This window comes from Cetorhinus maximus, chromosome 11 (genome assembly GCF_964194155.1).
Source record: "Cetorhinus maximus chromosome 11, sCetMax3.hap1.1, whole genome shotgun sequence".
Classification (NCBI taxonomy): domain Eukaryota; kingdom Metazoa; phylum Chordata; class Chondrichthyes; order Lamniformes; family Cetorhinidae; genus Cetorhinus; species Cetorhinus maximus.
Genome location: NC_135889.1, coordinates 124,101,222 through 124,116,486, shown reverse-complemented (window position 1 = coordinate 124,116,486; position 15,265 = coordinate 124,101,222). Strand labels below are relative to the sequence as shown.

The window sequence follows — 15,265 nt, the reverse complement described above, 5'->3', positions numbered from 1 at the left end:
CCAGTTTTCTATCCATCTCAATACACTACCCCCAATCCCATGCGTTTTAATTTTACGTGCTAATCTCTTATGTGGGACTTTGTCGAAAGCCTTCTGAAAGTCCAAATAAACCACATCCACTGGCTCCCCCTCATCAACTCTACTAGTTACATCCTTGAAAAATTCCAGTAGATTTGTCAAGCATGATTTCCCTTTCATAAATCCATGCTGACTCTGTCCGATTCTGCCACTGTTTTCCAAGTGCTCAGCTATTACACCTTTTATAATGGACTCTAGAATTTTCCCCACTACCTACGTCAGGCTGACTGGTCTATAATTCCCTGTTTTCTCTCTACCTCCCTTTTTAAATAGTGGGGTTACATTAGCTACCCTCCAATCTGTAGAAACTGTTCCAGAGCCTATAGAATCTCAGAAGATGACCACCAATGCATCCACTATTTCTAGGGCCACTTCTTTAAGTACTCTGGGATGTAGATTATCAGGCCCTGGAGATTTATCGGCTTTCAATCCCATCAATTTCCCCAACACCATTTCCCTACTAATACTGATTTCTTTCAGTTCCTCCCTGCGTTTCCTAGCATTATATGTCAGGAACCCCATTGTAATATATCTGCATATCATTGTAAGCCCAGCTCGCCGGAATTATCCTCCCACACTGAATCATCCAAGCAAATCACGCCAATGTGTTTCGCAACTGTGTACATAAGTGATGTGCACCTGGTGAGCTGCACTTTGCTTGGGGCTTTGAGGTTTGTTCGCCAACCTTGCATCAGGTAGCACTCACAGTCATCAGTGCCAGGCTTCACAGGCAGCACCACATCGCTTTTATTGGGGCTCTGAGGTCAGTATCCACGTACCAGACCAGACATTAGGCAGGGGTCGCTTCTCAACAGCTGCAGGACTAGGGCTTGCTTGGGTAAGGGGGAGAAGTGGCTTCAGGCAAGGGAAGAGGCTGCTGGGCGAGGGCTGTACTGGGGAAGGGGGTACCTGAGGGTGTGTTAGGGGGGCACAAATTGACCTGCGCAAGTGGCCTCAAGATGGTGAGGGCTGAGGAGGCAGTCTTCAGAGGCATGAGGCCAGATGGAGATGTGAGGGTGTGTGTGAGAGAGTGAGTGGTGAGCTGGCAGTGAGTGAGATGCCAGTGAATGTGTGATGGGCTTGAGTTTGAAAGTTTAGAGTGATGAGATGGTTGCCTGACCCCGGTGGCATGGATGAGATCATTCATCCATTTTCTGCATTGGATGGCCAATCTCTTGGCACTGATCACCACTGCCACAGCCTACCAATCCAGAGTGGTGAGATTGTTGGACCTCCTGCAGCCAGAGTGAGGGTAGAGGACATCACGGTGGGCCTCCATGGCATCCAAAGGCACTCAAAGATGCATCACTAAACTGTGGCGGGGGGTGGGCTGCAGTCTTCTTGGGGGCCATGTCTTCTTTGCTGCAGTCCTGGGCTGGAAGCACGGAGAGGTGTGCGCGCAGCTGCACTTTAAATGTGGCACCCGACATGATGAAGCGAGGAGGTGATGTCATGGCGGGCGAATTGGAGCCTACCCGCCAGTGAAACGGCGTGTTTCCCAGGAATGCATTAATGAGGCGGGATTGTGATGATACAGTGCGAAAAGCCACCATTGCAACTAGCGGGTAAAACATCCTTTTTCTCATCCACTACTACCCTTCATGCAAATCTGGGGCGATTCCGCCTATAGTCGTTCTCACGGAATCATACCTGACAAACAATGTCCCAGGCACCACCATCAACACTCCTGGGATGTCCTGTCCCACCAAAAGGACAGACCCATCAGAGGTGGCATCACAGTAGTATGCAGGTGTGGGTGGGGGGAGTTGCACTGGGAGTTCTCGCCATCGACTCTGGACCCCACGAAGACTCATGGCATCAGGTCAGTCATGAGCCGGGAAACCTCCTGCTGATTACCACCTACATTGCGTCCTCATTGATGAATCAGTGCTCCTCCATGTTGAATACCACTTGGAGGAAGCATTGAGGGTGGCTAGGGCACAGAATGTACTCTGGGTGGGGGACTTCAATGTCCATCACAAAGAGTGGCTCAGCACCACTACAGACTGGACATAACTCCAAAAGGACATAACTCCTGGACTGCGTCCGTGGCAGGTCTGTGGTGAGGGAACCAACAAGGGAGAAGAACCTACTTAGAGTCATAGAGTTATACAGCACAGAAACAGGCCTTTTGGCCCATCATGTCCACGCTGGCCATCACGCACCTATCTATTCTAAGCTGGTCCTCACCAATCTACCTGTCACAGATGCATCTGTCCGTGACGTATCGGTAGGAGTGACCACCGTAGTGTTTGTGGAGTCAAAGTCCCGTCTTCACATTGAGGATACCCTCCATCATGTTGTGTGGCACTACCACCGTGCTAAATGCGATAGATTTTGAACAGATCTAGCATCCATGACAGTGCATCCATGAGGCGCTGTGGGCCATCAGCAGCAGCAGAATTGTATAAAACCACAATCTGCAACTTCATGGCCCAGCATATCCCCCACTCTACTATTACCATCAAACCAGAAGTTCAACCCTCGTTCAATGAAGAGTGCAGAAGGGCATGGCAGGAGCAGCACTGGGTGTGTCTGAAAATGAGGTGTCAACCTGGTGAAGCTGCGACACAGGATTACTTGCATGCCAAACAGCATAAGCAGAAAGTGCTAGACTGAGCTAAGTAATCTCACAACCAACAGATCAGACCTAAATTCTACAGTCCTGCCACTTCTAGTTTTGAATGGTGGTGGACAATTAAACAATTTTTTTATTCATTCATGGGATGAATGTTAGGAAGGGAGTTCCAGGATTTTGACCCAGCGACAGTGAAGGAACAGCGATATATTTCCAAGTCAGGATAGTGAGTGGCTTGGAGGGGAACTTCCAGGTGGTGGTGTTCCCATCTATGTGCTGCCCTTGCCCTTCTAGATGCTAGAGGTCGTAGGTTAGGAAGGTGCTGTTGAAGGAGCCTTGGTGAATTCCTGCCGTGCATCTTGTAGAAGATACACACTGCTACCACTTTGCGTTGGTGGTGGAGGGAGTGAATGCTGGGCCTTGAGGTTACAAATTGTGGTTGAGTATAATTCTTCTGCTGATGGCCCACAGCGCCTCATGGTTGCCCAATCTTGAGTTGCTAGATTTGTTCGAAATCTATCTCATTTAGCATAGGGGTAGTGCCACACAACACGATGGAGGGTATCCTCAATGTGGAGACGGGATTTCGTCTCCAGAAGCACTGTGCGGTGATCACTCCCACTGATACTGTCATGGACAGATGCATCTGCAACAGGCAGGTTGGTGAGGACCAGCTCAAGTAGGTTCTTCCCTCTTGCTTGTTCCCTCACCACCTGCCACAGACCCAGTCTAGCAGCTACGTCCTTTTGGATGCAGCCAGCTCGGTCAGTAGTGGTGCTACCAAGCCACACTTTGTGATGAACATTAAAGTCCCCCACCCAGAGTATATTCTGTGCTCTTGCTCGCCCAATTTTGGCACAAGCCCCCAGTTAGTAAGCAGGACTTTGCAGGGTCGACAGAACTGATTTTGCTGTTGTCGTTTCCAGTGCCTAAGCCAATGCCAGGCGATATGTCTGGTTTCATTCCTTATCAGATTTCCTGTAGCATTTTTTATACAACCGAGTGACTTGCTAGGCCATTTAAGATCTGACCTTACATGTAGGCTACACCAGTTAAGGACATTAGTGAACCAGATGGGTTTTTGTGATAATTGACAATGATTTCAGGCTTTATTTCCAGTTTTTTACCCAATTCAAATTCCACCATCTGGGTCTCTGGATTTCTAGTCCAATGACAATACCACTACGTCACCGCCTCCCCATGATGAAATGCCCTCCAATTTCCTGCATGAGTGCAGCTCCATCAACACTCGAGAAGCTCAGCACCATCCAGGACAAACCAGCCTGCTTGATCAACACCGCATGCACCACCTCCAACTTTCACTCCCTCCGCCACTGTCTCACAATGACAGCAGTGTGTACCATCTACAAGATACACTGCAGAAACTCACCCAGTCCTCCTTCGGCAGCACCATCAAACCCACGACCTCCACCACCTAGAAGGACAAAGGCAGTAGATGCATGAAGGTCACCACCACCTGGAAGTTCCCCTCCAAGCCACTCACCATCCTGACTTGGAAATATATCGCCGTTCCTTCATTGTCGCTGGGTCAAAACCCTGGAACTCCCTCCCTAACAGCACTGTGGGTGTACCTACATCACATGGACTGCAGCGGCTCAGGAAGGCAGCTCACCACCACCTTCTCAAGCGGCAATTAGGGATGGGCGGTAGAAATGCTGGCCCAGCCAGCGACACTCATGTCCTGTGAATGAATGAAAAAAAGATGCACATTTATGCTAACAAATTCTCTCTTCCCCTGTATGACTCTCTAATACAAACTCAAGTAAACTGTATTCTGTTAAAATCAAATAGCTTTAAAATGCTGAAAATACATGGCAGGTCAGTTGATAGAATCAGGCAGAAGGAAGTCATTCATCCTTCCATCTGTGCCAGCTCTTTGTAAGAGTTCCCCGGTCAGTCCACTCCTTGCTCTTTCCCATAGCCCTGCAAATGTTTCCTTTTCAAGAATATATTCAACTCCTTTTTGAAAGTCACTATTGAATCTGCTTCCACCTCCCTATCAGGCAACACATCCCTGATCATAACTCACTGCATAAAAACAAAACCTCTTCCCTGCTGCCTCCGACCAGAATTCTTTTGGCAATCACTTTAGAACCATAGTACACTACAGCACAGAAAAACAGGCCATTCGGCCCTTCTAGTCTGTGCCGAAATATTATTCCGCTAGTCCCATTGACCTGCACTCAGTCCATAACCCTCCAGACCTCTCCCATCCATTTATCTATCCAATCTATTCTTAAAACTTAAGAGTGAGCCCGCATTTACCAAGTCAGATGGCAGCTCGTTCCACACTCCCACCACTCTGAGTGAAGAAGTTCCCCCTATAGTTCCCCCTTTAAATATGTTCTCTGGTTACCAACCGTCCTGCCAGTGGAAACAGTTTATCTTTATTTAAAATCACTTTTGGAACACCTATTAAATCTCCCTTAGAGAGAACCATCCTAGCTTCTCCAATTTCTCCACATAACTGAAGACTCTGCACCCTCTCTAAGACCTTGATATTCTCTCTAAAGGATGGCGCTCAGAATTAGACACAGCACTCCAGCTGGGGTCAAACCAGTGTTTTATAAAAGTTTAGTACTTTGTACCTCTGTTTTTAAGTCATGGATCCCTTATATTTTTTTAACAGCCTTTTCTGTAGTCAGATATCCTAAGTATACCTATGAAGTGAAAAGCCAATGATGGCATTTCACATATGAATCCTTCATCAGCCTAATCCAGCCTGTTAAAGTAAGCGCTCAAAAAGCCATAACCTGCCTTTTTCCTTGAAAACGATACAACACAGAAGGCGGCCATTCAGCCCATCACACCTGTGCCAGATTTACGGATGCCAACTAAGCCACTGTGTATTTCCACCATTTTCTGGTTGACAGTATTTGTACTTGTTCCTTTTTAATGTAACATTTTTAGTTCAAACCTTCAACAGGAGGGGCATCGTTAGCAGCAAAACATTGGGCAGAATTTTCTGCCTGTTGGGCGGGTGGGTCTGACCCAGTCTCCGGCGGGCGGGGAGCTGATCCCCACCGCCATTTTATGTGGGCGGGCCAATTAAGGCCCGCCCAGCGTGACGTCCGGTGGGAAGCGCTATGCACTCCCTGTGCGGGCGGGTGGGGTGGGGATTCCCCAAAAGCGAGAGTGCACTCTTTCGATCATGTGCACGAAAGAGTGCACATCTCCCTGAGGCTAAGTGCAGCCTCAGGGAGATCGCTGACACTTTTAAAAAAAAATATGAAAAATAGAAAAAAAAAATTCCCTAACGTGTCCCCCTCACGTGACAATGTCACGTGAGATGGGACATGTTCATAATTTACATAAGTTTATTAAACTTTTTAAAACACTACATGAAGCCTCATCCCGCCGTTGGATGAGGTTTCATGTTTTCTCTATTTGCCGCCGGGGCTCCTGGCCGACCCGCCAACCTTAAAGTTGGACGAGCAGGTCCTTTAATTGTTTAAATGATCCTGTCAATGGCCTCAATTGGCCATTGACAGGTCGGCGGGCCCGCAGCTGATTTTGCCTCCACTTTCCTGAAAATTTAAATGGGGTGGGATGAGGTCAGGGGTTCCGCCCGACATCATCCCGCGTCATTTTACGCGTCGGCGAGCGGGCCCCGCCCCCTGCCCACCGACGGCAAAATTTTGCCCATTATTCCACCTCCCGCCACTGCCACGTCTCTCCGTTCTTCCTGCTTTTTCCAGTCGCTCCTCTGGAGGGCTCCATGAGGCCTAAGTTCCCTTTCCTGCCCTGCTATCAATTACCGGTGACCCGCCCCTTCCCTGAAGTGTAGGAAATAAACTGAGCTGCTGCCTACTACTCAACCCCGTTACCTCTGTTCAGTGAACCTGTCTCCCAGTAAGAACTGAAATCTGAACCCCCTTCTCCACCTGCCCAGCTCTACTCCATCTCACTAACTACAAAGTAGCCGTCACATGGAGACGTGTGTGCTTCTTGGGCATTGCACACCTGGCTGATTGAAATTAAAACCAACTGCTCTCCTCCCCATTCAGTTGTATTTACTATAAACAATATATTTCATGTGGATGCATACCGGTTAGGTATCAATCACTTACAACAGAAATACCCAAGCCGTTTCCACGCATCCAATGTTGCTGTGCGTACCCAGGAACAGGTTGACAATTAATGCTCAAAGTTCCAACTTACTATCAACAGAGAAGCAGATCAATGAGAGCGAATTCTGAGAGATGTCCGGTCGCGGTAAAACCGGAGGCAAAGGGCGCACCAAGGCCAAGTCTCGCTCCTCCAGAGCCGGGCTCCAGTTCCCCGTCGGCCGCTCCCACCGGCTGCTGCGCAAGGGTCACTATGCCGAGCAGGTCGGAACTGGAGCCCCCCGTCTACCTGGCCACCGTCCTCGAGTACCTGACAGCCAAGATCCTCGAGCTGGCCGGCCGGCAACGCGGCCCGGGACAACAAGAAGACCCGCATCATCCCCCACCACCTGCAGCTCGCCGTCCGCAACGACGAGGAGCTCAGCAAGCTGCTGGGAGGGGTCACCATAGCCCAGGGTGGGGTCTTGCCCAACATCCAGGCTGTGCTGCTGCCCAAGAAAACCGGACACCCCAGCAAGGTTTACACCTGAAGGGGCGAGAATGGAAAAACATCAACAGAGAAGCAAAAAAAGTTTGATCATTCTACTGGACCACAATCACTATCCAGTGAACCACTACCACTGGATCCTCCCCCTCCCACTGCAAGTCCCTCTCTAACCCAGAGCACATCACCTGAACCGTGGCACCGGGCAGACAACACAGCCGTCTGGACTCCCCCTCTTGCTTGCAGAGAATGGTGTCTATCCCCTGACTATATTGCTCCCTGCTATCACTAAATTCCTATTTGGTCATATGGACAATGCAAGTCAATTAAGGAAAGCCAGCAAAGATATTTTTTAAGGGGAAATCATGTTTAACTAACTTGTTGGGAGTTTTTTGAAGAGAGGGTTGATGAGGGTAATTCTGTTGATGGTACTATTTTGAACAAGAACAGGATATCTTGCTGGTGTCTTGGTCAATATCTCTGTCCCTCAAGCAACACATGAAAACAGATCACCTGGTTATTATGACATTGCCCTGTGTTGGATTTTTGTGTGTGTAAATTGAATGCCGTGTTTCCTACATTACATCAGTGTCTATGCTTGAAAAGTGCTTAATTGGCTCTGTAGTGCTGTGGAACATCCTAAGGTTGTGAAAGGTGCCATTTAAATGCAAGTCTTTCATCTGATTTACTATCAAGTGATTCTTGCTAGAATGTCCACTGCAAGTACGAATAAATTCTGGCTCAGCTGTGACTCTCTCCATGGCCAAATAGCCACTTGATATTCACTGTCCAGGGTCACAAATGAGGAATGGTCATCTAGATGATGAATCATACCCAAGGGAAACTAAGCGCCTTTAGGAGCAGAGAGTGAAACCAATTGTACCCCAGAAAGAGTCAGTGTCTTCAGGAGATGAGAGAGAAAAGCCAGCCATACCTCAGGAAATGTCAGCATCTTTAGAAGAGGAGAAAGAAACCAACCCCAGGGACAGTCAGAAAACTGGCAAAAATAAAAGGCTCCCTCAGGTTTAAGACAGCATGATAATGTTTTCAACCACGGCATTGGTTGAAAAACTCAACATCTTGGGACAATCTCAATATAATGTGCATGACGCATGTCCATTCATGGGATGTAGGCGTTGCTGGCTAGGCCAGCATTTATTGCCCTTTGTTGCGAGGGCATTTAAGAGATTGCTGTGGGTCGCATGTAGGCCAGACCAGGTAAGGACAGCAGATTTCCTTCCCTAAAGGCGCATTAATGAACCAGATAGGTTTTGACAACGTTTGACAATTCCAGATTTTTATTGAATTCAAATTCCACCATCTGCAGTGGCAGGATTCATACCAGGTCCCCCAGAGCGTTACCCTGGTTCTCTGGATTACTGATCCAGTGAAAATACCACTGTACCATCGCCTCCCCTTAGATTTAAAACATTGTGTTCCAGTTGCACCATCAGGAAAAGCTCCCAGAGAAAGGCCTCTCCTTTTGGATAGAAACTCCTCCCGCGGAACTGCACCCATTATTGCAATAGTCCCAAGACAGTCCCCAAATTACCATTCTTTTCATGTCCTTCCCTCACCTGGGACTCATTACCAAGAGCTCTTTGTCTGTGCCTTAGGCATCCTTGATGATCAGAGAGCTGTGAGCAGCCACAAGGAGCTGGAGGGGGTGTAATGCTATTTTAAGGAGTTGATCTGACACTCTCGCTCCTTGATGTTAATCTTGGTGATGGGGCAAATGGGCAGTTGAGAGGGCTGCAAATATTTGATGTGTACCTGACACTAGCTTCCATATGCTGCAAAGCTCATGCAAATGGTTCTGTGTTTCTCTTGTTATTTTTGAAGTACTTTGAACTGTTTCAAAGACTTCTCTATATTAACCAACCCCACACTTCCCCGGCTCTGTGGAGGCACCAATCTAAATGGAAACACAGCTCGATCTTTGTTCTTTCCTCATAGCAAAATTTGAAAAAAAAACTTTTTGCATGAAATTTACAGCAAAGAAACAGGCCCTTTGGCCCAAATGGGCCATCTGTGCTCCAAATAATCCTTCTCCCTCCCTACATCATCTCATCATATCAACATATTATTTTATTTCTTTCTCCGTCACTAACTATTTAGTTTCTCTCTAAATGCATCTATTCTTTTCACCTCAATTCATCTCTGTGGTCTCAAATACTCCATTTTAAAATCTAAAGCTAGCCAATCAACACTTTTATTTGGCACGGTCCTCATTCAACCGATCACACTGCACATCCTTCCACCTTGGGGATTGTGATCTTGCAGCCACCGTTGCTCATATTCTGTTACTGGAGGCCGAAAGGAAGACAATAGTTTGGAGATGGCCCCATCATAGCATCAATGCAGTAGTTACAGACTTCTAAAGGGCCTGGGATTAAAGACCTGTATGCGGGAGCTTGCAATGTGCAAATTAGCAGCCGCATTTCCTACATTACAGCAGTGACTATAGTACTTCATTGGCTGTAAAGCACTTTGAGATGTACTAAGAAGGTGAAAGATGCTATATAAATGTAAGTCTTTCCATATTGTATTCTGTAGTCCTGAAGAAATTAATGGGACTTAAAAGTTAACAAATCCTCTGGATCTGATGGCCTACATCCTAGGATTTTAAAAGAAGCAGCTACAAAGGTAGTGGATGCATTTGTTTGATCTTCCAGAATTCCCTAGATTCTAGGACAGTCCCCATGGATTGAAAGTTAGCAAACATAACTCCACTATTCAAGAAAGGAGGGAGAGAGAAAATAGGGAACTATAGGCCAGTTAGCCTGGCATCAGTAGTAGGGCAAATGCTGGAATCTTATTATTGAAGACATGGTAACAGACACTTAGAAAATCATAACTTGATTAGACAGAGTCAACACAGATTTATGAAAGAGATTCGAGTTTGACAAACCTCTTAGGGCAGATGATGGGAAGTCTGTATCAATTTTCAGAAGGCATTCAACAATTAGGTGAGGTTATTACATAAAATTAGGGTTCATGAGATTGGGGTTAATATAGTAGCATGGATTGAGAATGGGTTAACAGAAAGAAAACAGTAGGAATAAATGGGTCATTTCAGATTGACAGGCTGTAAGTAGCATGTACTGCAAGAATTAGTGTTTGAACCTCTATTTACAATCTGTGTTAATGACCTAGATGCAGGGACCAAGTTTAAGGTATCCAAGTGTGCTCACAAAACTTTGTGGAAAAGTAAGCAGTGGGGAGGACACATGTATGAACTTGAGGAACATCCATGTCTGGTCCTCCAGGATGTCCTTCACCTTGAAGGGTTTTTTTTTAATTCTTTCACGGGATGTGGGCTTCGTTGGCTGGGCCAGCATTTATTGCCCATCCCTAATTGCCCTTGAGAAGGTGGTGGTGAGCTGCCTTCTTGAACCACTGCAGTCCATGTGGTGTAGGTACACCCATAGTGCTGTTAGGAAGGGAGTTCCAGGATTTTGACCCAGCGACAGTGAAGGGGTGGGGTAGGGTGCCATGTCTAGATGGAGGCCAGGTGAAGGGCTTAGCACTGTTCTGCTGGCTTTTGAGATAGAGGGTAACCAGTAAAGGACATGCTTCCAAAATGTGTCTCTTCAATTTGTTCACACGTCCACTAAGGCGTTGATGATGCAGGCTGCAGGCAACCCTGCCTTGGTAATTGCTCTCATCCAGATGAGGAGAAGGAGGGCCCATCGCAGGCTGACACAGGGCCTGGAGGAGCAAGGGCCTGAGCAGCAAGAGGCAGCGTGGCCTCTAGAAGGTCAAGATGCTGGCGAACATGGTCCAGTGCAACAGGGAACATTGGCCTGACCATGGGTTTATTGCTGACGATGCTCTTACCTAGAGATGAGCAAAAGACAATGCCGGAGGCGCCCTTGTATGTCCTGGGATGTGGCTGTTCACACCTGCCAGCTTCTCCAGTGTGAGCAGCGGCCACAAGGAGTTTGGAGGAGTAATGCGGAGCTCCTGACTCGCAGTGAGTGAACAGGTGTCCAGATGCCCTTTAAATGTGGTGCCAGGACCTTGGACCCCTTGAGGTGATGGCAGGATGGGCGACTTCCTGCCCACTGTGAAATGAGATTTTCTGAGCACCTCACGGATGCACAATTAATGAGATGAAAGTGGAAGATCACTTGTGTTCATTTGCCCTGCTGCCCAGTGGGAACCACACCAACTCTCCTGACTGCCATCACCCTTAGGGCGGAATTGTCCCAGGTTTGCACTGACAGCAGTAGCAGGTGGGAAAAAGGACCTTTTACACTCCCCCACCCCCTCCCCCTCCCGCCGGCTGCAATGGCAGCTTTTCACGCCATATCGTTCCAATCCAGCCTCATTAATAATGCATTTCGAGGAAACACGTCATTGCAATGGCGGGCAGGCTCTCATTCTCCCGCCACGCTATCACCTCACCGTTTCATCACACCGGGCGCCATATTTAAAGAGCAGCCGTGCGAACACCTCTGTGCTTCCAGACAAGGTCTGCTGCAAAGAAGACATTGCCCCGAAAGGCAAGAAGACTGCAGCCCCCCCAGGCTTAGCAGTGCATTCCTTGAGCACCTTTTGGACGCAGTGGAGGCCCGCCGTGATGTCCTCTATCCCGACATCCGATGGTGGGAAACACGGCCCGCCGTTGACGGGCAGAGTGGACGATTTCAAACTGGCTTCAGGACATCGTGAAACCGATTTTTGGCCTTCTTGCCATATTGTCTGCTCACGCTGCCAAACACGCCTGATGCCAGCAGGCATGGAAATTTCTACCCTTAATTCCCAGAATGGAAGATTCCGCCCACTGTCTCGGAATAAGATCTTGGGCATTTAGGACTGAGATGAGGGCAAATTTCTTCACTCAAAGCGTTGCAGGACTTTTGAACTTTTTACCCAGAGAGCTGTGGATGCTAAATCATTTGAGTTTGCTCAAGATAGAAATCGAGAGTTTTTTTTTGAATGCTCAAGGAATCAAGTTTTATGGGGATAGTGCAGGAAGGTGGAGTTGAGCTAGATCAACCATGATCGTGTTGAACAGGGGAGCAGGCTCAAAGGGCTAAATGGCCTACTGCAACTTCTATTTCTTATGTTCCTGTGGAGTCCAAATTTGATGATGTGAGTTGCACTCTGTCCTGTGCTGAGGCTTCTTCTGAAATGTCTAAATTTCTTCCCCAGGTGAAGCAGAGCTCTCTGCGCTCGCATATAGGGGTAGTGCCTCAGGACACCGTTCTCTTCAATGACAACATTAGAAACAACATCCGGTATGGCAAAATGACTGCTAGTGATGAGGATGTGGAGGAGGCATCTCGAGCAGCTGACATTCATGAGCGAATAATCACTTTCCCTGAAGGTAAGAGGATATGTTTTGCCTTGGTCATATCAGATCACAGGTTCTAGAAGTACCTGTTGAAAGAACCGAAAGTTTTCAAACTTTGGAATCATAGGGTTTGGTGTCTGCGAGGTCATCTTGGGGGCCCCAAGGCCTTCACATTTCTGTAGTCGTTGGCCTACTAACATGTTATTTTTATTGCTTTATGCTAATAAACATTTCTTCCGACGATAGCACAATTTCCTTTTGGATAACTGATACTGTCCTTCAAAAGTAATGACAGGATGTCCCTGGAGTGTATAAATATTTGCAGAGCCTGCAAACCATTCCGAATGTCGAACGACCTCCTTGTTTGTTAGCACGAATTCCCTCTATTCTTATGAGTAGAGTATAAAAAAGATGTTTTTGAACAGAGGCGATCTACCCTCCCTCCACACAAGGTTGTGCATGAGGGAGGGGGATTTCTGACGCACAGCTTCCTCATGTCTCCCCTCCCCACATATTGCAAACAGCAGCAACATGCATTTAGATAGCACCTTTTAAAGTAGTGAAGCTTCTCAAGGTGCTTCTCTTGTGTGTCATGAGACAAGAATTTACAACGAGCCAAAAAAGGAGACATGAGGATGAAGGAAGAGGTATGTTTTAAGGAAGGTCTTAAAGGAGGAGAAAGAAGTGGAGAAGGGGAGGAAATCTCAGAGCTCGTGGCCTAAACAGCAGCTATGATGGGGTCAAGGAAATGAGTGATGCGTAACAGGCCAGAATTGGAGGAGTGCAGATTTCTCAAAGGGTTTGTGGGCTTAAAAGTAGTTACAGGGATAGGGAGGGACGAATGCATGGAACGATGAACATGAACATGAGGATGAAAATTTTGAAGTGTAAACCTGAGTCTGATGACATGCACAAGGCCATATTAGGGCAAAATTGATTGGAACTTCGCCCAGTTTTATTTGTGGTACGCCGGAAAGGGCCCTAAAAGAGTGTGTTTAAATTATCCTGTAGGGCCGAGAGGAGCAGGAGTGCTCATCTGGACACCAAAGAGGAGTCATGTTGGACTTGAAATGTTAACTCTGTTTCTCTCTCCACAGATACTGCCAGATGTGCTGAGTTTTTCCAGAACTTTCTGTTTTTATATCAGATCTTCAGCATCCACAATATTTTGCTTTCGCAAAAATAATCTGGACTGCTGTTCTCCAGGCCCTCCCCCCCACCCCAACTCCCGCTAACTTTACCTGTTGTCAGTTGGGTGACCTCCAAGCTGCCGAAGTTGCACCTGCCCAATTCATGAACCACATTGCGCCACCATGTTTGTGCCCACTGCCCACCATTTCCATTTAAACGAGACCCAGAATTTTCAGTGGTTCTGACGTCTTCACTGCCCATCCTTACTGACGGCTTCACCGAGATCAGCCGACTGTCACATAATAGAACAGTCCCCACTTTCACCCTGACACCAGCAGCTACCTAGGTCCAACTTTCTAGACTGACCTTCTTTCCATCTCTCTTTATGTCTATGTCTCTCGGTCTCTTTGTCTCTGTCTCTCTCACTTTGTCTCTATTTATCTCTTGCTGCCTACCATTCACTACCTCTCTCCCTCTCTCTCTTCTCTCTCCCTCTCTCTCTCTCTCACTTTCTCTTTCCCTTTCTCTCTCTCTGCTTTTAAAAATATCCTTCAGACTTAATCTTTGACCAAGCTTTTGACCAACCTGTCCAATATCTCCATCTTTGTCTCAGTGCCAAATTTTTGCCTGAGTACATTGCTGTGAAACAGGGCCGATGACCCCTTTTGAATACTGAGTGCTTTGGAACTTGCATGTATATTATCTTCCAAAAATGGGACACTTTACTACTTTAAAGGCACAATACAAATGCAAGTCACTGTGAATAAGCAGATTATGTGCATTTCCTAGAACCTGTAGGAACGAGGAATGTATTGGATGCAAGATGTAGATTGTCAGGTCACAGAGCACAATTAACGTTCCAGCTACTTGTTCTTCAGGTTATGATACACAAGTGGGTGAAAGAGGACTGAAGCTCAGTGGAGGAGAGAAACAAAGAGTGGCAATTGCCAGAACAATCCTGAAGGCACCTCAGATCGTTCTTCTGGATGAGGTATGTAAGAAGGAAAATCACAGTAAGTACATGAAGTCTGAGAGATGAGTCTGAGGCACCCAATCCAACTAGGTATCATATTCTACTAAAATTAATAAAGTTTGCTTCTTAAACTCTCAGAACTATGACTGAAAATGGTTAATGAATCTGGCCTAGATGGTTAAAAAATGTTTCATAAAGAATAAATCTGCTTAGCTTGGTGAAGGAGTGCCACTATTGGTTAGAGATTATATCACAACTTCCATTCCTGGCCCTCATGCTAGCTGATATAACTGGCTCCCTCCCCTCAGCAAGAAAGAAAGACTTGCATTTGCGACCTCAATATGTTCCAAGGCACTTTACACCTAGTGACTTACTTTTGATGTGTGGTCACCATTGTAATTGGGAACAGGTGGGGTCAGGACTGTCATCTAAAAAGGCCCACCTTCAATCTGTCTGTTGGAGGTGTCAGCTGTGGCTCAGTTCATAGCACCCTTGCCTTTGAATCAGAGGGTTGTGGGTTCATGTCCCACTCCCGGAAACCAAGAACTGTGATTGTACTCGAAAGAGTTGCAATCTGTGACTGTGGATAACTCGAAAGAGTTTCAATCTGTCTGTTTCAGAAAACTACCAA

General features: G+C 47.0%; 1 protein-coding gene across 3 annotated transcripts in view; it reads left to right on the top strand.

Annotated features, from left to right (window-relative positions):
* LOC144686895 (ATP-binding cassette sub-family B member 6-like) overlaps positions 1–15,265 on the top strand; it is a 213,843-nt gene that overhangs the window by 159,656 nt on the left and 38,922 nt on the right. For all 3 annotated transcript variants that reach the window (XM_078552722.1, XM_078552721.1, XM_078552723.1), the window contains exons 16-17: positions 12,389–12,563; positions 14,540–14,652. In XM_078552722.1, the coding sequence (XP_078408848.1) occupies positions 12,389–12,563; positions 14,540–14,652 (288 nt within the window). The remainder of the gene's footprint in view (positions 1–12,388; positions 12,564–14,539; positions 14,653–15,265) is intronic.